This window comes from Pleurodeles waltl, chromosome 8 (genome assembly GCF_031143425.1).
Source record: "Pleurodeles waltl isolate 20211129_DDA chromosome 8, aPleWal1.hap1.20221129, whole genome shotgun sequence".
NCBI classification, from domain to species: Eukaryota; Metazoa; Chordata; class Amphibia; order Caudata; family Salamandridae; genus Pleurodeles; species Pleurodeles waltl.
In genome coordinates, this window is record NC_090447.1 from 363,091,603 (window position 1) to 363,115,368 (window position 23,766).

Consider the following 23,766-nt stretch of genomic DNA (forward strand, 5'->3'; position numbering starts at 1 on the left):
ACACCACACCAGTCCCTAAAGCCTGATATTAATGGTCAATGTTGTAAACATTTATTTTACTAAGTAAACATGGTTGCATAAACCATCTTCAAATTCTGCTTGATAACTAATATTTCAGCTTTTATACCTATTTCAACTCGTTTGATTGCTTTGTTTAAGAGGTTAGTGTGCTCCAAAGATCGAAAAGCTATAAAAAAACTATGTTAACGATAATTTTCTGTTACTTCAACTTCCACAGAAAACTGATCATCCGCTATAGGCAGCTGGTTCAAACGTGTATCAAACATACATCAAACAATCAAAGAAAATAAAAGTTAAAAACAGAGAGCATCGTTACATAACCATGTATAGGCTTTATTTCTCCTCAGAGAAAATATATTCCATGACCAAGAGTGACAAGAATCTTTGTCTCTGTGCACTTTTCTGAATGAATAGACAAAATGTGGGCAGGACAGGAATCAGAATGCACTCCAAGTGTATGTCACTAAAAGTATTACAGCATTACTCCAACAGCCCTGCTGCAATGACTACAGCAATCTGAACCTGAGAATCAAATATAACAGCAAGATAAACTAGTGATTTGTGGTAATCCCATAAACGAGGTAATAAAAGAGCTAAAATAACAAAATTAACTATTTATTAATTCAACAACTGCTAGGGGTGGGATTCACAACATCAAGTACTTTTAACCTTCAATGTTGTCCCAGGTTTGGCCTTTTGTCTCACTATAAACTCCCATCAAACCTTCTGTTAGCTGCTGAGGGCCTAGTGGATGGATAAGAACTGGAAAATGAAGAATGTAAGCAGGATTTGATGAACCCTGTTTACAATGTTATGTTTGCTGCCTTTATAACCTCTCACACCAGGGGTAACAAGGACTGAGCCAAAAGTGAAGTGCCTAATTTTTAAAAACATATACATTAAATAAATGAAGGTACCCAAAGTTTTTCTTAGCAGCCCCTCACTGGCTAATAATACCAAGGCCAGCCTGTCTTGACTCCACCTCCTGCCTCCTTTTTTCACCACCCTCTACTTCTTGGCCCAGATTTATCATGGATTTGCATCGCCCTTGCACCGTGCAAGGGGCGGAAGGGTGAAGCAAAAACCTAGAATTATATTTACCAAGCCACACAAGGCCACCTTGCAGGTCCCTGTGTTGCTCTGTAAATGTGGAGTACGCAAGGCAGCGCAAGTCACTGCCTTGCGTTACTCTGCTCCAGGGAGGCGTTACATGTGTGGAGCATTGGTGTTCCCACGCATCCACTCATGTATTTTGGTGCATTCCAACATTTACCATTACCATTGGCCATCCCCGAAGGCTATAAGATCAGCCGCCGAGACCGCACCAACAGACCGGGAGGAGGAATCGCAATAGTCCACAAGAACACCATCAGAATCTCAACAAACACCGATGACACCCTTGATGCCGCCGAAAACTTAAACTTCCAGATCCACATCAACACCAACACCACCCTCAGAGGGACCCTTGTCTCCATGCCCCCAGGCCCCCAACCTCAGTTCAGCGACTCCATCGCCAACATGATCAGCACCCAGGCCATTGCCTCCACAGACTACATTCTCCTCGGTGACTTGAATTTTCACCTCGAGAATGCCAGTGACAGCAACTCCACTGCTCTGATTGACAACCTTGCCAACCTCGGTCTCAAACAACTGGTCATGACGCCCCCCACTCCGCCGGCCACACACTTGACCCCGCCTTCTCCACCAACAGCCACGTCACCTTCAGCCATACCACTGAACTCCACTGGACTGACCCCCGCTGCATCCACTTCACCTTCCAGAAACCCGCCACTCACCACCGCCCACAACAGATCCCCCGCCGCAGCTGGAACAAGATCTCGGAAGACCAACTGATCTCCATCCTCGCCCGGGCCCCGCCACCCAGCACCACCGACCCCAACACAGCCGCCCTCAGCCTCAGACACTAGTTAGACGACTGCGCCAACACCCTCGCCCCGCTCAGCAAATCCTTCAACAACCGCACTAGCACCAAGGCCATCTGGTTCACCGCCAACCTTCAGACCACCAAGCGGGAGTGCGGGAAATCGAGAAGAAGTGGCACCATGAACCAACAGAGAGCAATCACGCTGCCCTCAAGACAACCATCCGCAAGCACCACCAGCTCATCCGGACCACCAAAAGATCCTTCTTCAAAGATTGCATCGACAACAACACCCACGACAGCAAAGAGCTCTTCAGCATCATCAAAGAAGTCACCAACCCCAGGTCATGCTCCATCTACCCCCCTTCATCGCAAGACCTCTGCGACTCCCTCGCCACCTTCTTTCATCGCAAGATCACAGAAATCCACAAAAGCTTCAACTCCTCGCCCCCCACTACCACCACGACCACCACCAACCCCAATGCACCCAGCCACACCAACCTCTTGCTCTCTTGGACCCACATCAACGACAAGAACACCACCAAAACCATGAGCATCATCCACTACGGATCTCCCTCTGACTCCTGCACCCACCATGTCTTCAACAAAGCGAGCCCCATCATCGTCCCCCAACTCTGCATGATCATCAACAGCTCCTTCGAGCCCCGCCTCCGTTCCTGGAGAGCAGGAAGCACGCTGAAGGCAACGCCCTGCTAATGAAACCCAAAGCGGACCCCAAAGACCTCAACAGTTACCGACCCATCTCCCTCCTTCCCTTCCCGGCGAAGGTCATCGAGAAGATCGTCAACGGCCAACTGACCCGCTTCCTGGAGGACAACAACACACTGGACATCTCCCAATCCAGATTCCGTAAGAATCACAGCACAGAGACCGCCCTTATCGCCTCAACAGATGACATCAGGACCATGCTCGACAAAGGCGAAACCGCGGCCCTCATCCTCCTGGACCTCTTGGAGGCTTTTGACACCGTCTGCCACCACACACTAAGCACTCGCCTCTACGATGCCAGGATCCGCCACAAGGCCCTGGACAGGATCACATCCTTCCTCTCCGGCAGAACTCAGAGAGTCCGCCTCCCTCCCTCCCTTCCTGTCAGAAGTCACAAAGACCATCTGCGGCGTTCCCCAAGGGTCTTCTCTCAGCCCAACTCCTTCTAACATCAACATGGCACCGCTCGCCAACATCGTCCAATCCCACAACCTCAACATCGTCTCCTATGCCGACGACACCCAACTGATCCTCTCACTCATCAAGGACCCCGCCACCACCACAACCAACCTCCACAACGGACTAAATGCCATCGCCAACTGGATGGAGACAGAGATCCTCATCCTCGGCTCCAACCGCTCCGCATGGGACGACTCCTGGTGGCCAGCCACCCTAGTAACCACACCTACACCCACAACCCACGCACGCAATCTAGGCTTCATCCTAGACTCATCGCTCACCATGACCAATCAAGTCAACGCCGTTTCATCTTCCTGCCTCAACACCCTCCGCATGCTTCGCAAGATCTTCAGATGGATCCCCATCGAAACAAGAAGGACAGTCACCCACACCCTCGTCAGCAGCAAACTGGACTACGGCAACGTGCTCTACGCAGGAACCACAGCCAAGCTCCAGAAGAAACTACAACGTATACAGAACGCCTTTGCACTCCTCATCCTCAACATCTCACGTCGCGACCACATCTCAGCCCACCTCAGAGACCTACACTGGATTCCCGTCACCAAGAGGATCACCTTCAAACTCCTCATCCACGCCCACAAAGCTCTTCACAGCACGGGCCCGCCTACCTCAATGAGCGACTCACCTTCCACGCTCCCACCCGCCAACTCCGCTCCACCAACCTTGCCCTTGCCGCCATCCCTCGCATCCACCGAACTACAGCCAGTGGCAGATCCTTTTCCCACCGTGCCCCCAAGACCTGGAACACCCGCCACACCCACATACGACAGACCCAGGACCTCCTGACCTTCAGGAAATGCCACAAGACCTGGCTATTCGAGCAGTAGCAGTTCCTCCCCACCCTCCTTTTCAGCGCCTTGAGACCCTAGTGAGTGAGTAGCATGCTTTACAAAAGTTTGATTGATTGATTGATTGATTACCATTAATGGTAGACCTAGGAATGTGTCAAAATGTTACAGCTCCACAGGGGTTGAGGAAGAAAGAGGAATATGTTTTTTTCATCTTTCTACATCTGCTGAATTCTGCAGCACACATTAAAAGAGGAAAATGCCACTGCAGATTGATTTTGGCAAGAAGTTGTCCCTTTCTGTACAAAACACAATCCTGCCTACAATGCAGTAACCCTTGCACCATTGAGCAAAGGTTCCTGTTTTGGCGCTAAGCAGCACATTGTGCTCCAGAGCAGTTAGAGAGAAGGAATGAGGTGTATAATGTTAAATATGTTTTGCTTCCCTCTCACTTTTATACAGCGTAGCAAGATAGTTTGCTGCATTGCATGAGAAGTTTATAAATATGCCCTCATGTCTCTTTATCCTGCTCACATTTTCCTCTATCCTGGATTTTTTTACTATTTTCCCATTGTTATTTTCCTTCTACTTTCTATATTCTCTCTCCAGCACTGGTTCAATGTCTGATGATGAAAATACATCCTGGTCACAAAAATGAATGTTGGTGCCCACCACCTGCAAACATCAGAACAAATGTATCACTACCAAAAGGGAAGACAGTGTGGCAGTTACTATCACTAGCTACCCTTATATGACACCATTGGGAGGTATGGAAAATATTAAATGTAAAGCATGAAAGTAACTCTAGCCATTGGGCATCTGTTTATTTATTAAATATGCTGTTTCTTTCCAAATTACATTTTATAACTAAAAGGGAAATAAAAAAAAGAGGGAGTGTAAACAAAGGAGAAAGATAACTGTTTACTGTTATTTGCTATACTTAATACCAATGCTTTGAACAATCCAATTTTCTCTCAATATCTAAGCAATATATTGGTCTAGTTCATGATAAAGACTAGCTATAAAATCCAGAATGCTATCAGTTATCCTCAGTTCCATATGGATATTGTGATCAATGCCCAATGAACACTAAAAATCTTTTTTTTTTGCACTGGTGAGAATCTTTTGCATTCTTTAAGTGGCGCTTGAATCAAAATCACTCGGGTTACCAAAAAATTAATACTCAAACCTGATTTAAAATTTGATAGCTGTGGAAAACTTTCAAGAAAGTGGTAAATCTGGTGGATAACTCACTGGTAGAATTTCTTGCAGCATACTTATGGGGATAAAAATCGCATACAGAGGAATCTTTTGTGGATTTAGCAGTTTCTTTACAAATTGTATCAGATTTGAATCAGGACACAGAGAATTTTAAAGAAATAACAAACAATGGGAAAAGCAGAAAATGAGGCTGATCCTCAATATCTTCATAACAAATTTAAAAAATAAAGATGAATTCCGCCTCATAGATTATATTTTCTATCAACATCTCTTTTCAATATGCCCCAAAATTAGCAAATAGGTATCTTCCAGGGATCATACTGTACACCCAACTATGTTAAGAACAAAACTAACAAATTATGGTCTTAAATGAGTCCTTAGACCTGTTTTATTCTGAACAACACCCCATTTCTCTGCATTTCCAATGTCTCCTATTAAGTCGACTTAGAAGGTAAAGAGAATCTAGTGTCCCCAATAAACAAGTATGGTATTGTTTCTAACATTTATGGAGACCAGAAAATGTGAGGAGAGTTATGGAAGAAACTAGTAACTTATATTTATCGGTACATTTGCTGTAGTTTGTGCAAGAACCTCAGAGTTTCCTATGGACATCTATTTACGATTGCTTCTATTGGCATTATCTAATAACCGAAGAGGGTACATTAGTGATTGTCTTGTAACCAGTTTGTTACAGAATATTGGATTTCAGATGAACTGTCTCCTCACTCTGTGGCACCTACAGGACTAGCTTGAAGGGCTGTTGTGTGCACCTCTTAATAATCCAGATTGAATAACTGATTGTAAGGCATTTTGGGGCCTAGTCACTGATGGTGGAGGCAATATTTAGGGACCTCTTGCTGCCCATGTGCTTCCCTTTTATTGACTAGATTTTTAAGTTATCTCTCTCACTTTTACACTAACTTCAGAATATGTGATGTCCTCTCCTATCAGTCAGTAGCAGCTGAATGTCAGGCTTTGGTGGGGGGGGTTTGAAGGTCAAGTGATGTGACTTCCTGCCATGTCACCAAGAGGTAAAAAAGCATGTGGGATGGTTTGGGGGTCTAAGGTCAAGTGAAGTGACTCCCTGTGATGTCATCAAGACATCAAAGATCATGTGACATAATTTCAGCACCCCTGTGTCTGTAGTGAAATGGTACCAGCACAAGTTCAAATTGAAACAGTGATATATGCAGCAAAAATACATACTCTGCTCCATGGATGACAAGACCGATGAAGAAGATGATAAATAGATGATGTGTATACCAAAAGACTTCAAAATAGGACCTGCGAATAGTTTTAGTTGATGATGTAATTATTAATATCAGTGCCAATGTAATAATCACTCCAGTGAGTCCAGCCAGAAAGGTGAAAGCCACATTTATTCCTCCAATAGGATTCTGTATAAAAGAACACAACATAAAGCATACATTTGTCATTGTAGAATTGTTTGCTTGCCATTAATTCAATAATTAATCCTAAACTGACACTACTACCGAACATAGCAAATTACATAGGTGGCCTTACAATTATGTTATGAGTAATGTATGTACAGATATGAAATTAAAACTACGCTTTAGAATACAAGAGATGATACGTTGTAATATACACTAACAGAACAAATGTTTTCTAAGCAATTTTGAGGAGTATTGCTTGAAAAATATGTTCATGGCACTTATCAATTAGCACTTCATGAGAATCAGCTGAAGTTGTCATGTTACTAGGTTAGTTACAGCTTTTTCTAATGTAATATTTTATACACAAATAAATACCCTTCTGTTTTACTTTTTAACAGAACCCTGCCACTACCTGGTGTTCCATTGTTTACCACTAAGAGTCTTATGCAGTGAAGAAATGTCTCCAACCAAGAAACATAAATCACGCTGGATTCTGCAAATGTACCCATTCTAGTCTCAGGAAAATAATGATGCTGCTGGAGCATTTTCATTTTTTGCAGGAATCAATGCTCATCGAGGTCAATGGATCTTTGGCTCCTGCATAGGATGTGGTAGAACCATACAACAAAATTTCAATACAAACCAATTAATTGCACAGTATGACCAATGTGGCCATACAAGGAAAACTCCAGCCATGAATAAAGTTAAGGGATTTATTACAAACATAAGCTCAAAGTCATGTAGGCAGCTCTCAAGACAAAATTACAGGATCATCAAGGGTTGGACAAGGTGACAAAATGAATTCAGACAAACTAACATTATTTAAAACTAAGCATTCAATAAGAATGTAATGCAAAATCTATTTCACGATGTATGAAAGGCATTCACAGTGCAATTTTAAGGAATCGCTAAAATAGTGATTCCTTACAATTGCGACAAGATATTGCGAATCGTATACTGTGATTCGCAAATAGCGACGAGATTTTGCCAATTGCATTCTGTGATTCACAAAACCCGAATCGCAATGCATCAACAAGTTGCAAATTGCGATTATTTGCAGAATGGGTTTTTGCATGTGCAGTTTGCCACGAATTGAAATCAGGTGGTAAACAGGTGCAACCTATATAAAGAGGCCCAGAATGACTCTTTTCTACAATGGCTGCACTGTACGTCATGGTGAGGAGGATGAGGATCCTGGCATATTTGAGGAAAGGGAGGAGGAGACAGGAGTGCATTTACAGAGTGCACATAACTCTTTTTGACCAGACAGAGGAGGAGATATATGATAAGTACAGGTTAAACTCAGCCATGATACTTGACCTGATAGCTGATCTACACCCCTACTGCAGTGAAACACACACAGGACCAATAGCATACCCATCCTTGTGCAGGTATTATGCTCCCTGTACCGCTTAGCCTCAGGGAGCTATCAAGGGGTCATAGCAGCAGCTGGAGGTGTCGCACAGAGTGCGCTTTTACGCTTCTTCAATGCATTCCTCAATGCCATGCTTAGCAAAATCTATCTGCACAGAAGATTCCCCAACACCCCACATGATTTGCAGCAAACTAAATACAATTTCAACCCGATTGCCCAATTCCAAGGTAATTGGCTTCATCGATGGGACACATGTAGCTATCTATCCACCATCTGCCACAGAGTATGTTTATCGGAACAGAAAGAGTACACATTCCATGAACATACAAGTCATAAGCAATGCCTCTAACGTTATAACGGATCTTGTGGCCAGATACCCAGGTAGCACACATGACTCCTACATCTTCAGACATAGTGGAATACACCCAAGACTACTTGCGGGGGAGTTTGGCGAAGGATACTTTCTTGGTAATGCAACAGTTGACAATGTCACCTTAATGTTTATGTGATGTCATGGATAACAATTACTAATTTTACTCTCCTGTCATTCTAGGAGACAGTGCCTATGCAGTGCAGTTCTTCATCCTAACACCCTATCTGAATCCTGCCATGCCAGGTGAAAGGAGGTACAATGCAGCACACAGGATGACATGCAGCGTTGTAGAGAGGACCTTCGGCTGGCTGAAGAGCCGTTTCCGAATCCTGCACAAGAGTGGTGGTGCACTGCAATACAGCCCCGAAAACACCTGCAAAACCGTGGCTACATGTGCTATGTTGCACAACATCACAACAACGAGGGGCATACCAGTGGAACCCACAGAGCCTCACTCCGATGAGGTTGACGATCCCTTGCCATCCCTTCAGCCAGCAGACAGAAGCAGTGCAGCAGAGGGCAGACAAAGACGTGCTGAGATCACGCACAACTATTTCTGATGTAAGTAATGACAACACCACATCAACTTTTATGTATTGCTGTAGGTAGCATCTTTATTGCCTTGACTTCAGGTAATATATGTATGATTTGGACATAGGTAAGCACCATACACAAACAGGTCGTAGTTACAGTGTCACACTATTAGCATCATAGTATCACTGTATTGCTACATGATATGCAAGTCCCCTGTACCTCAACATTACTTTCTACGTCCATGCACTCCACTTGAGTGCTCAGTGGTCTCAGTGGCACCTCTTGTTGCGGGTTCCGAGACAGTACTGTGCCGGGTACTGCGACGCCTAGGATCCATCACAGAGGCTGTGAGACTGCTGAGGTTAGAGAGCTCCTCACTATCCCCACCATCCAGTTTGCTGTTTGTAGCACTCTGGGCTATCTGCATTGTCTCCAAAACATTGGTGATTTGCACCAATCCTCGTGCGAAGTCCTGACTGCAATGTGCCATCTCCACTTGCATGCCCACAGCACATCGTGACACCAAAGCAGTTGTTGAAGTGAGCCGATTGACAGATCTGCAGAACCCATCCAACCTACCCATCAGTTGGTGATGGCACCTATGGTGGCTGACATGCTCCTGCTGCATCACATCAGTTCCCTAATGGCATTTGTCATCTCCCTTGCATGTTCTACTGCTGTTTGCTGTCCCTCATGCAGCTTGCACATGTTGTTATTGAGAGACTCCAACTGCTTGTGCATTGATCACATGTTGTCATTGAGAGACTCAAACTGCCTGTGCATTGCTCCCATGTTATGATCGATTCACACCAACAGCCTGTGCGCTGACCTTATGTGTTTATACTGCAGGTGCTGCACTTTCAGCATGGAAGCCTCAAGGCCACCAAACAGTGATGGGCCCTCACCTTGCTCTGTGCACTGTCTGCCTTCTTCGCGACGCCTCCTGAGGGGAGTGGACTGACGCTGGGGCAGGGACTGCTGTCTGTCGGTGCTTCTAGCCTCTGGGGGTGGTGTGGGTACTTCATCAGGCAATTCAACTGAGTCCAGGTTATACTCAGGGAGGGGTCTCACTCTTGCCCTGCGTCTAGTTAGTGCTTGTATGATGGACTCACTAGTGTTTGAGTCGGACTGTGACTGACTTTCGCAATCCCCCACATTTCCAACTTCTGCTGCGTCAGGGCCCGGAACATCTGCAACAACAATGTGCAGCATGTCTTTTTTGGATATGTACTCTCACAGTTGCGTAATAAGATTAAATTTACCCTGGCATAGTATCTCTGAAAGTCTTTTGTGTTGTGTATCTGTTTGGTTTTACACTATCTCGCTATTTATGTTGTAGATGCACTTTAGGGGTGTGGACTACCACTCCCAAAATGCATTTATTAGAAATGAGGTATTTGGTTGGCAGTCAGGTTACCCCCTGTCCAAGCAAGAACCCTCACTCTAGTGAGGGTAAAAGGGAATCATCCTCAGCTAACCGCCGCTCACCCCCTTGGTAGCTTGGCACGAGCAGGCAGGCTTAACTTCAGAGTGCTAGGTGTAAAGTTTTTGTACGAACACACACAGTAGCTTCATGAAAACACTACAAAATGACACAACACAGGTTTAGAAAAATAGAGAATATTTATCTAAACAAAACAAGACCAAAATGACAAAACTGCACAATACAAGTTATCAACTAAAAGCCCGAAAGATTCTTTATGTAATTTTAAACACAACACTAACTCTGTTAGCGTGAAAATTTACCTGGGTGCGTCAAAAATAACCTGCATGGGTGAGTGTGACTCAAAAAGGGCTTTTGATGCATCGATATCACTCACGAGGGAGACCGTGCGCTGTTTCTCCTTCAGTCGGGTCGGTGTGCATCGTTTCTTCGCTCTGCAGGGGAGTGATGCGTCAATACGAACAGCACTGATGGGTCAGGGCAGGCCTTGCGTCGTTTTTACATGCCCAGAGATGTTTATGTCAGAAATTCGGCCGCACGATGATCCGAAAACAACACAGAGTGGGTTGCGATCTCACCAGCCTCCGTCAGCGATGCTGCACGTCGTTTCTCCAGCTGCGTACATCGTTCTTCCAGCCGCGCTGCAGGTGAGCATCGATTTGAGCCACGAAGACAGTGGCGTGTCGATTTTTCAGCTGCGTCACAGAGTTGTGTCAATCTTTTCCCCGCACGGTGGTCTGTGTGTTGATTTCTTACTCTTGTTCTGCCAGCTTCTCCTTTCAGAGTCACAGGAACTGGATGGGCATGACTTGGCAGGGTAGGAGTCTCAGCAGAGGTTCCAGTGCTGGCAGAGAGAAGTCTTTGCTGTCCCTTAGACTTCAACAACAGGAGACAAGCTCTATTTCAAGCCCTTGGAGAGATCTTCACAAGTAGGAAGGCACACAAAGTCCAGTCTTTGTCCTCTTGCACAGGTTGAAGCAGCAACTGCAGGATAGCACCACAAAGCACAGGCAGGGCAGCTCTTCTTCCTCAGCTCTTCAGCTCTTCTCCAGGCAGAGGCTCCTCTTGGTTTCCAGAAGTGATCTAGAGTCTGTGGTTTTGGGTGCCCTTCTTATACCCATTTTGCCCTTTGAAGTAGGCTTACTTCAAAGCAAAGTCTGTCTTGTTTGTGAAATCCTGCCGTGCCCAGGCCAGGCCCCAGACACACACCAGGGTGTTGGAGACTGCATTGTGTAAGGGCAGGCAAAGTCCTTTCAGGTGTGAGTGACCACTCCTCCCCTCCCTCCTAGCACAGATGGCTCATCAGGATATGCAGGCTACACCCCAGCCCCCTTTGTGTCACGGTCTAGAGCTCGGTCTAGAGCCCAACTGTCAAACTGACCCAAACAGAGAACCCACAAACAGGCAGAGTCACAGAGTGGTTTAAGCAAGAAAATGCTCACTTTCCAAAAGTGCATTTTCAAACACGCAATCTTAAAACCAACTACTCAAAGATGTATTTTTAAATTGTGAGCTCAGAGACCCCAAACTCCACATGTCTATCCGCTCCCAAAGGGAATCTACACTTCAATTATATTTAAAGGCAGCCCCCATGTTAACCTATGGGAGAGATAGGCCTTGCAACAGTGAAAAACAAATTTAGCAGTATTTCACTGTTAGGACATATAAAACACATTAGTATTTGTCTTACCTTAAACATACACTGCAACCTGCCCATGGGGATACCTAGGACTACCTAAGGCGTGTCTTACATGTAAGAAAAGGGAAGGTTTAGGCCTGGCAGGTGGGTACACTTGCCAAGTCTAATTGGCAGTTTAAAACTGCACACACAGACACTGCAGTGGCAGGTATGAGCTACTATGGTGGGTGGCACAAACAGTGCTGCAGGCCCACTAGTAGCATTTGATTTACAGGCCATGGGCACCTCTAGTGCACTGTACGAGGGACTTACCAGTAAATCAAATATGGCAATCATGGATGAACCAATTACATACACATTTTGTATAGGAGCACTTGCACTTTAGCACTAGTTAGCAGTGGTAAACTGCCTAGAGTAACAAAAACAGCAAAAACAGGGTCCAGCACACATCAACAACCTGGGAAACAGAGGCAAAGTGTTAAGGGAGACCACGCCAAGGATGAAAAGTCTAACAGCATTGTTGTGTTGTATGTAAAATGTGGCATGGACTACTTATCACACGGCATAGTGCCATAGGTACTTTCTAAGGGCTATTTGCACATGCACATATGGGGAAACACATCATTACTGCCCTTACATTTACTGGTGCTGGGTGTGCCTGAGGTGTCAATGTCAGTGACACCGCTGACAGCTTCAGGAAGCAGTGTTGACTCCACCATGTCTTCCATTGGTGGGGACGGTGTCTGGGTGGGTGGTCCTCCTCCAGTGCTCCTTGCCTCCTTCAGCCTGCTTGCTAACCTCTCTCTGGCACGTGAACACAAGTCGTACCAGCGCTTGCGTATCTCCTCGATGGAGCGCTGCACAACACCCACTGTGCATATTTTGGTCTGGATGTATGACCACATTTTTCTCTTCTCACCTTCCAGCACCTGTAGTGAGTGTTTTGCAAATAACTTTGCATGGTTTCTGACCATCTCCTCTGTGAGCACCTCCAATTCCTGCTCACTAAATTTAAGTTTGCGCTTCCTCTCTCCTTTCTCCTTCACATTCCCATCAGTAGCCATTGTTTTGTTTGGTCCTGGCTGACTCTCAAGACTGCATCCCTGGTGCCTGGCTGGGTCTCTCTGCCTGCTCCTGTGGCTGGGGCTCCTGGAAACAGCATGTACTGACTCACTTTCTGGTTGTGATGTCATCAGGCTGTTCCAGATTACCGGTAACACAATTTGCGATTTCCAAATACCGATTTGCTATTTTTGCGATTCGGTATTTGGAACTCGCAAGTTGCAATCGTAATTTTTCAGAACCTGCTATTACCGAATCACAATTTTCATACATCCCATTTTGCATTTCATAAATAGTGAATTCGTAAAATTCACTATTTAAGAAATGAAAACCAGGAGCTTGATACATCTGGCAATAAGTGTTGTTCGGGTTTGACAAACATCAAGTCAGTTTTAAATCAGCAGAGCTGAAATTTAGCTGGGCACTGGGAAACCCTACAATTACTGTAGGAAGCTGGCTCTCTATATAGTGAACTAAAATTGCATACTCTGTGCAGAGAGTCCATAGGACCCCCAATTGGTAGTGCAGAGGCAAAAGTAGAAAAGACTAATGCTCTATTTGTTTTAGTGTGGGCGAGAAGTTAGGCTTTTCAGAGGGTAGTGCTTAGCATTTGTTGTACTCAGAAAGTTAATAAATGAGACACACTCAAAGGACAAATCAGAGACCAATTTAGAAAAATACTTTTTTTTTTATATATGTTTCAAACCCAAGAACTTTGTAATCAGGTAAGTAGAATTTAAGCATAAATAATTTGCAATTTTAGAAATCAACACAGTGCAATTTTCAGAGTTCTCTCAATGTTATCCTATGGAGGAAAACAATGTTCAGCAAATACAGGGTTAACAAAGACTTACAAGGCCAATTTCAAGGAGTTGAGGTAAGTACTAGGCACTGATCAGAAACAAACCAGCCAGTCACTCCAGACAGCACTTTCTATGACCACTTCTGCTGGGAAGTGGGCATACCCCTAACCCTACTGGCCTAATTCCTTCCAAACAAGATGGAGGAACTTCAAAAGTAGTGTCCACTTCAGCTCTTCCACCTTAGGGGTGGGACAGGAATGAAGTGTGCACACCTCCTAAACTGACTAAAATTTCTGCCTGTGCTCCTGCCAAAAGTGCGGTCGGGATGGGGGGGGGGTCATTCATCTCCACCATCTGGGGAGATGTGGGTTGCATTACAAAGGCAGCAAGGTCTTTGAAGCTCCCCATCCTGGAATGTCCATCCTATCTGGGTGAGGTGATAACACCCCCTCCCAGTGCAGGCTTTTGTCTCAGGCCCTCAAGAGCTGTGGTTCTTACCTTGGTGGGCCAGAAATGCATCTGTGGTGGCTGAACTGGTCAGGACCAGTCAGTCACCACACTAGAAGCTGTACAGGGGGCACCTCTGAGGTCAGTGAGGGTTTATTATTCTGAGATGTTTGATACCAAACATCCCTATATTCAGAGAAGCCATCATGTATCTGTGGAACTCGTAGTGACAAGTGTCTGGCACATGCATTTAAATGGCTTCTTTGGACACTTACTATGCCTGAGAATCAACAAAGACATAGCAAGGGCATATCTGCTCATGCAGATAAGCTCTCACATGGAATATAATGCACCCTGCCTTAAGGCTGTAAGACCTGCTAGCGTCAGCATGTCAGAAGCTCAATCAAGAGTCTTCTGCAGGGATTTGGAAAACAATCTTTACGTTTCAGCAAGGCATCTCAAAGGGGCAAAAGCAGAGAGGAAGATACCTCTCTAAAGGGCTCAGCAAGCAAGATTCTTCATCTGCTTCTGAGAGGGATTTCTCCAGGGGAGGATCTGACCAAAGTTCAACGACATATCAAAGTTCGTACGACAATCTGATTCACTCTGAGTGACAGTCCATTTTATGTTAAAGGGCCATCATCAAATAGAAATCAATCACACAACTTCAAATGAAACATTAGCACATCTTCCCAGGTCCGTCAAGGGAACATCTTCCATCCATGTAGCTCCACGCAAGTTTGAAACAATTCTAAATAATGTCAGCCCACCCTTCAGGATGTTCTACCTTCAGGGACATTGTTTCAGTTTCTCTTTATGTCTAAAATGAAAAGGGTCAATTACCAAAGCTAGTCTTCTCATGGGAACGAAATCTGAAAGAAGCTCACATTAAGGAAATGACTTTGCATTTTCCACACATTCATGGAAAACAGGGCCTCACAGGCCTCACTTAGGCTAATGCAAATGAGTAAGATTTAGATTCCAATACTATAAGTGAAATACCTCTGTTAATATATTTCAGTCAATTTATTGTGGAACTGCATTTTCTCTATGTTTGCATGCATATTTAATTAATCAATCATTAGAAAGTCAGTATTGTTTCAATCCACACTATTAGTCTAAAGTTTAAATGACATAATAATATCAGTTTAGTACTTCAAACATTTAATTTACCCTCAATACCACCATGCTTCTAACATTATTCTAACGGAATGCACATTTAAAATGGCTTTTCAATGCATCTTCTACAACTTTGGTTAAACTGTCCCATATAGATAACTTCTGTGACATGAGTGACAGCACTAAAATGTCTGCTGCATCAACGTCAACCTAATGTGGAATCCCTGTAACTGTTGCTAGCATCATCCTATCCTGCAACCACCTGAAGTAGATCACCAAGAATAATAAGCTCTATCTCTTGTGGGTGTTCCCCTCTCTTATGATTAGGTTTTCATTATTTGCGGTGCGTACCTACCCAAGTCTAGAAATAATCACATCCCTTTTCAGAGTGAATCCGCATGGTAGGTTTGGTACAGACTAGACAGGCTTAACTTAGAGGTAATGCCAAGAGTATTTATGTAGCACCTAAAACAGTAATAAGGTCAGAACACAAACAAATAAAATCCCGAACCAATAAAAAAAAATTAGAGTATTTTAATACATACAATGACACAAAAATGACAAAATTCCAAAGAGAGGAAATGGAAGTATGAATTTTTAAAGTTTGAATTAAAAATACGGCGAACAATTGTTAAGCACCAACTGACAACTGGTTGTGGTAGATCGGTAGCTAAGTGCGAGTTGAAGCTGATAGCAGGTGGGGAATTCACCTTGGGACTCAAAAATGGAAGTCATAAATCTTCAGCAGGGCAAGGCAACAAGAAAAAGGACGACATAGCAGGAAATCAGCGATATCTATTCACCTCTAAAAATCAGACATCTAGTCAGAAGGCTGAAGAAAACTGATAACTCCCTCATGGTTCAGGTTCTTCAACTAAAAGAAGAAACTGAATCAATGAAAGTGATTGGCACATAAAAACCATACAGATGCTGAAAGGAGGAAGCTATTATCACACCCAAAGGAAAATGTTTTGGGGAAAACCACAACAAGAAACGATTTCAACAAATAAATTATACTCGCTTTCTAATGCCAAAACGTCATGTAGAGGTAACTGCTGCACTTTATAAAGTTCAATTTAATTTATTTTATCTCATAGTTAATCACAAATTTCAATCAGAAGTCCTGCAAATGGAATGGGAGCTTAGAGCTCACAAACCATCAAGTGGGCAAGACGCATCAAAGTGCAAAGCTCTGCCACTCAACCTAAAGTTAGTAAGAAGGACAAAGCCACGGATTGAGGTCTTTGCACTACAACCACTACCAATGCCAAAATCACAACAGAGAATGAATTACTAGTATGAGACTCAAGTGGAGAAACCAAATGTGAACAGAGTGGCACTGAATAACAATCCAGTTGCAAATCACTGATGAATGATGTAGACTCGGAACCATTCTTGGCTAACCAAAAGGACATCAAGAACTATACAATAGCAGAAACTTCTTCATCATAAATGTATGCAAAATATCCAGCCCAGAACCAGTGGCCTCTCTGAGAAAAGGAAAGGCAGATTTATCACAGGTGCAAAGTCAGAAAAAGTGACTCAAAACAACGTAAAGCTTTCATAAAGTATTTACTTTCAATGCAAAATGTTATTTACACTGTAACGTATCCTGTTATGGATTGCAAATAGCGCTTTGTGCTAGCTTTGACTACTTTGCATCAAGAGAATGTCTTCTAATAAATGGTTTTGGCACAAAGCAATATTGACTAAAATGGTAGACAGGATTATGCAACAAAAATAGCACCAACCTGAGGCAGAAGTTAAAAGGGAAAATATTTTTATTTCTCCTAACTTTTCACACATGCCATGTGTGTGCATTGTACAGCACACTATGAATGTTTTAAACGTTTTAAAACATGTCTAATAATAGTGTTTTCTAATGGAGGAATATCCTTCATGTACAAAACCTATGTCAGACATCATCCACACAAGTTTACACTGTAGTTTACAGGTGAGTGACTGGCTCTAGGCAGACTGTATGTGCATCAGCTCTGGCAAGGAGAGCAGCAGTGCCATAACAGTAGATATGTCTCTGAGATGCTCCCTCCGCTTAGTGCAAAGCAGCACAGCAACTTAAGTTGCTGCTCTGCACTGAACGATTTATCAATAAATTGGAATTATCCTATCTCCTACAGGCCCTGCCATGGAAGCAGCTTCAATAAGAAACCTCTTGTTCACAAAGGACGGCCAAAAACTGCAGAAAGGATAGACACAGAATCCAATAAAAGACATCACAAAGTGGTTCATAAAACCTCTTTGAGTGATGTCAGAAAAAGAAGCAAATTAAATAACTGCAAATAACCCCATGCCACTTCATCATCCAGAAAACCTTACTTGAACAAAACAGACACTGAAGAGGCAAGCAAAAGAAAACATGACTCACAAAGAAATGGCTGACGTTTGCCTCCACTGCATGACTAAGAAAACTCCTACTGTCTGTCAAGCCCAACTTTGACCATAGCAACCCGGAAAAAGAGGTATGAATGCTAGGCGATCTGAAGTAATGGCAGCTGCCAGAACCCCCAGAGAGAGATGCACAAGAGCTCTTGAGTAAGGACACTTAAAACTCCTTGAAGGGCTACAGCAAACAGCATGCCAGCAAGAACTTCAGAACAATTCTGATTCGGCCTGCACAGCAGTTCTACAATAAAAAGTATCGACTGGAATTTAGCTGCTTCTGGGGAGTAGGCCTGAAACATATGGGCCGTATTACAAAATGTGCCCCAGAGGCGCAACAAGGTTTTACGCCAGCTACTGGTGCACCAGGGCACTGTGGTATTACAGAAAGGGCTGCAGATGCTTGTGCAGCCCTTTCTGTAATACTGATAGCGCTGGAGCACATATAGCACTTGTGCTAACACCAGCGGGTGTTCCCTCATTTGCATGGTGGCGTGGCTCCATGCAAATGAGGGAATTCCTCTGCCCACGCTGTATTATAGATGTGAGTGCAGAGGCAAAGAAGCTGACAGGGGGCACTCTGAGATTGCCACCTGCACAGTGAAACACAGAATGGCTTAAAAGCAGCTGCTCCATTTTTCACTTAAATGCGCTGCCCTGGGGGCAACACATTACATGTAATATGGCGCTCTTTCTCTGCTTGCGCCATGAACAACTGTTTTCAGGTGTGCTGTGGCACAAACAGAGAAAATGCACCCTATCTATAATAGGGCCCCAGATGTTAAAATCAACTTTTAGGATAACGTCTGCAACAGAAATGGCATGCTCTATGTCCTGCATACTGCTGAATACCATGAACAGACCTGCCCACTAATCTATACTTCACTTATAAACTACATCTTAATTCACCTAGCCAAATGGTCCCAGTTCGCTAACATAAGTTTGACTTGGCAAGTTGAAAGTGACAAAGTTCCCTATCACTCCTCTGAAATGAAACCTTCTGCAAAGAGCATTGCACGCATGCTCCAATAGCACCCCTGAAATCTGATTTAGAATCAAACTAAACTGTAGAGGCTCAGACAAAGATGTCCTGGATTCATGGGAAAACCATCCTTAAACCACAGTGCTCTGACAATCAATCATAAGCCATTTCTAAGATAATCATTCTTCAGCACACAAAGCAATCGAAGATAAGAAGTGTGCCCAAGGTGGAACCATTCTGAAAGACACAGGAAGGAGGATTTGCCCTAAATCAAAAAAGAATAAAGTGGCAGGTTGTAGGACAAAATATTCCTCTCCAGCATACTATTATAGATATTGAAGAAAGAATGGAAGATCTTGATGGGAATAAAGTAAACTAAATTCAATGAAAGGGGATGGAAAGAACTCCTCGTTGTGATACTGAATAATGACGGGAAAACTCTTCTGGACGGTGTTTGCTAGTGTGCCTTCCGAAAGACTGAATGTCCTTTATTTGAAAATATCACAAGCCTCGTATATTCATCACTTTTAGCACGTTCAGAACATAACTTCTAAATAAACCCATCACTAACCCTTTCAGCAAAAGTAATATAGTATAACAACTAAAGAATCAGACCTTCAAAATGCATGGACCAGAAAGAATTCAAAAGTGAAACCCAAAACTGGTTCTCTCCTAAACAGATCCAGGAGGCAATCTCTAGTTTGAAAAATTAAAAAACGCAGACCCTATTCTTCTTTCAAACAAACAGTTCAAATGCTACCCAAACCCATGGGTGAAAATCTTGCTGCCTTTTCTCACCAAAGCATCGAAATCTGCACCATCAAAGGTTCGTGGCTTGATAACATCAGACTGCTGATATGCAAGACAGCCAAAACATCAGACCCAAAATCATATAGGCCCATCTGTCCTATAGACATGGAAACCAACATCTTAACCATCATAATCCTGCACATCGAGGAATGGGAAGCAGACGAAAGCATCCTGGAAATGTACAATGCAGGATTTAGACATGGCCACTTCTTAATCGATTAGGCCTTGATTCTCCTTTACTTTGTGTCAAAATACTCAAAATAGAGGGGAGAATGCTTGTACGTAGCTTTCTTAGATTTCCCATCCACATTCAACCGCAGTGACTGAAATAAACTATGGCAAAACTGGAAAATATCTCTGAAACTATTTGTGATTTCAACTATCAAAAACAATATACACAGACACGTCCGTGCAGGTAAGTTATAGATGACATGGTCACATCAATATACCATATTAAACAGGAATAAAACAAAGCTGCTGCTGGCCCAAATCCTTTTCAACATATATATACAAGATCTCCTTGAGGAATTTGTAAAAAAAGCTACTCCTGGTAGTCTGAAAATGCAAAACATCTCACTCCCACTTTTATTCTACGCTGATGATTCAGTGCTCCTGGAGTACACACCAGATGCTTTCAAGAGACTACTTCTGCATGCAGAAAGCTACCATAAGGAGAACAACATTCCAATTAATAAACAAAAAAAGCATGACCGTAGTATTGATTGCACAATAAAGAAGAAATCAAGTTCTAAGCAATTTGTTTTTAAAGAAGAGCGAATGGAAATAATACATAGCTTTACCTATCATTGCATACTTTTTACCACTTCAACCTCCTATCAAGCTTGGAGAGAAACTCAGACATTGGAACCACATAGAGGAAAGCTGGGGAACCCCTGTTTCAAATCCTTAAACCATGTCTAAGATAATGATTCATTAGCACCCAGCGCAATCAGATATAAGAATCTTGCCCAATAATGAAATATTCTGAAAGACACAAGGAGAAGGGTGTACTCTAAAGAAAATAAAACTGTTGTGGAAGCTGGAAGGGTGAAACATTTCACCCTCATAATCATTCAGAGCTTGATGAAACAATTTAAGAGCTTCATAGAAAAAAAACTAGGTTCTTCAAAAGGAAATGGAAAGAACTCCACATGGTGATACTGAATAATGACACAAAAACGCATATGGAAGATGGTTGCTTATGGATCCTCAGAAAGACGGCATGTCCTTCAGTTCCAAATCTCACAAGCCTTCTAGGATAAAAACTCAGAATGTCTTCCAAAACAAATCCATGGCTGAACCCTTCAGCAAATGTACTAGAGGATAACAACTAAAATATCAGACCTTTCAAAACTCACAGGAGGTAAAGTGCAAACCAAAAACTGTCTCTTTTCAAGATACTGCAGTCATTAAAACAGCAGCCGTCCAAGCTAACTGTGGTATACCACTGCAAAAGGATTATGAGTTATGTGGCTAGATGCAGCAAAGCATGCTGAACACACCTATCTTATGTCTATGCTAGAAGAATTTATCAACCCTCAACAAAACTCCACAAAAAAGACCAGTTGGTTCTAGAACCAAGAACATTGAACTTCTCTCCATAAATATTTCTCTCTCAAAGACTGGTCAAGCAAGGCATCTCACAAAACAATATTAAAATCAAAATACACAAAGAAAGTTAGGAAAATGTGGACCTCCTATCAATGATGTCAGAATCCTATCAATGAGCTACAACCACAACGTAAATCGTATCCCACCTCCCTGCAAAGTAGAGATGATCTTACATACTAAGCTTTGGCAAAATTCAACCTGTTGGACTTCCACAAACAAAGCCACAGTGGGAACAAAACCTCTTACCCAGAATTTCTTGAAAATAGTCTAAAACGCTGCACTCATTCTCCTAGAGTCATAACAGTACTGTAGGAGAAGACCCCCCCTTCTGAAGAAAATATTAAGAATAATCCAGCCTGAAGACCACCAAAGTGCTCTATCAGTCTTAGTCTTTCTAGTAGACCATTCCATAGAAATTTCGCAGACATTTGCAGCCTACCGCAAAGCAGCTCAGAAAACTAGAAGCAAATAAATTGCTGGGGTGGACACTACCTTAGAGGAGTTATCAATAGGGTGAAACACAGAGATCAAAACCACATACAGCTGTTGGACAGGCCATTAGGAAATGATCTAGAGCATGGATACAACACCAAGTCCTGAATATTCACCCACAACATTCACACCCTCTTTCTTACCTAACTTCATGTGGGGACTGTAACTAAACCCATTGTGCTCTGAAGCACAATGAAATGACCTACAAACTGACCATGAAAGAACATAATTGAACATTGCCTGGGGAAGGACAGAAGATCTAAACCACAACAAAATTCTAGTATTTGAAGATGTATGGTCCATAATCTCATTGTAGTCATACACCCTGCTCCTTCATATCCTCCATATCAAGGGTTCCTGGAAGGGTGGAGCCCCTTACACAGCCACTTCCACTCATTGTTTTTACCCTCTTTGCTCTGTTGCTTCTTAAATAAACGTTTACCTTTTTATATGCAAAGGTGGGAATGACCTGATGTCAAACAGTAAAGTATGTACATGGCGTGCAGAAGTAATGCTTTGTTATAATCACAGACTTTTGACTACAGTTGAATACAAACCATGCAGGCTCAGACATCAATGTAAGTAATCAATAATGTTGCTAGCCCCTCCTCCCACCCTGTGCTAAGCCTTTTTTTTGGCTATTTGGGTTAGTTTGCATTTAGGCCTCAATAACATTTTGTCCCTATAAGCAAACCATGCCAAATTTGCACCTTTTTTCAACATCCTGGGGATTCTAAAGGTACGTAGTGTTTGTGGATTCCCCTGGAGGGGATGGAGAAATTGGCCAAAATATAGTTACATTTAGGTTTTTGGGGAAAAATGGGAAAAGAGTGCTGCAGAAGAAAGCATCTGTTTTCTTCCTGCAAATGATATCAACGAACAATTTGTGGTGCTAAAATGACCATTTTCCCATCTTTCAGGAATAGAGGGACTGGATTCAGAAAACCAGTTTTTTAACACAGTTTCAGTATTTTACTGGGAGGCAGACCATTTTCCTATTTTATATGCTTTAAACCTACTTCCAGTTTGCAGTAGAAACAGGTGAGAAACTCATGGTGAATCCTGGAAAGCTATACATTCCTGAAAAATAAACAAAGTTCTGTGTTCAGCATGGGGTCATTTTTGAAGATCCTTCAAGTTTTTCACAAAGAAACTAGTCACTGAAATAAAAACAAAATTTAATTAGTAGGAAAAAACTGCCATTTGTGATGTTTTTATTTGTAACTTCTCCTCAAGGTGGCTGATTAACAAAAGCAATATGTATATATATACCCTTGCATTTGCTCAACACTTCTGGTTTCAGGGATATGCAGGGTTTGTTGTTTTTCAAGACCCCGAGATACCCAGAGCCAGTAACTGAGCTGCACCTTGGAATGGTTTTCGTTATGTACCGGATATAGAGCAATTCATATGGGAAAATATGAAGAGTGAAAAATAGGTATCAAGGAAACACGTGTTTCTTTAGAAGCAGTGGTTATTTGTACATTTCCAAATTTGTGGGCACCCATTGTAGCATGTGAATTAGAGGGTATTTATCAAAGTGTCTTCTTTCTTGTACACTGGCTTACATTTGGAAGGCACAACTGCAGAGAAATACAATTGAAAATAATACTTGTTCTACTATTCTTTGTTGCCCTTAGTCTCCTGATACAAATGGTACAACACTTGTGTAGGAAGGTCTAGTACCTGAGACAGGAGAGTCCTCAAAGCACAACATGGACATATCGAATGTTTCCACTCAAAATTGACCCTTTTTTGCAATGTGCCTAGCTGTGGATTTTGGGCCCTAGCTCAGCTGGCACCTAAGAAAATGCAGCAAACCTGCACATTTTTTAAAACTAGGCACCTAGGGAAATCCAGGATGGGGTGACTTGCATACCTCTCACCAGGTATTTTTAGCCAGAATCTCTTGAAACCTCAAATTTTAAGTAATAAAAATGCATTTATCTCACATTTCTGTGATGGAAAGTTCTGGAATCTGCGGGGAGCCACAAACTTCCTTCTACTCAGCGTTCCCCTTGGTCTTCTGATAAAAGTAGTACCTCACCTGTGTGGGTAGGCCTAGTGACTGTCTCAGTAAACAGCCCAAAACACAATATTGATACATCACATTTTTCCACTCAAAACTGATTCTTTTTTTTAAAGGTGGATAGATGTGGA

At 42.9% G+C, this 23,766-nt stretch overlaps 1 protein-coding gene across 1 annotated transcript in view; it reads right to left on the reverse strand.

Annotated features, from left to right (window-relative positions):
* CYBB (cytochrome b-245 beta chain) overlaps positions 1-23,766 on the reverse strand; it is a 166,074-nt gene that overhangs the window by 74,768 nt on the left and 67,540 nt on the right. Inside the window, exon 6 of the mRNA XM_069204244.1 lies at positions 6,328-6,518. Coding sequence (XP_069060345.1) covers positions 6,328-6,518 — 191 coding nt within the window. The remainder of the gene's footprint in view (positions 1-6,327; positions 6,519-23,766) is intronic.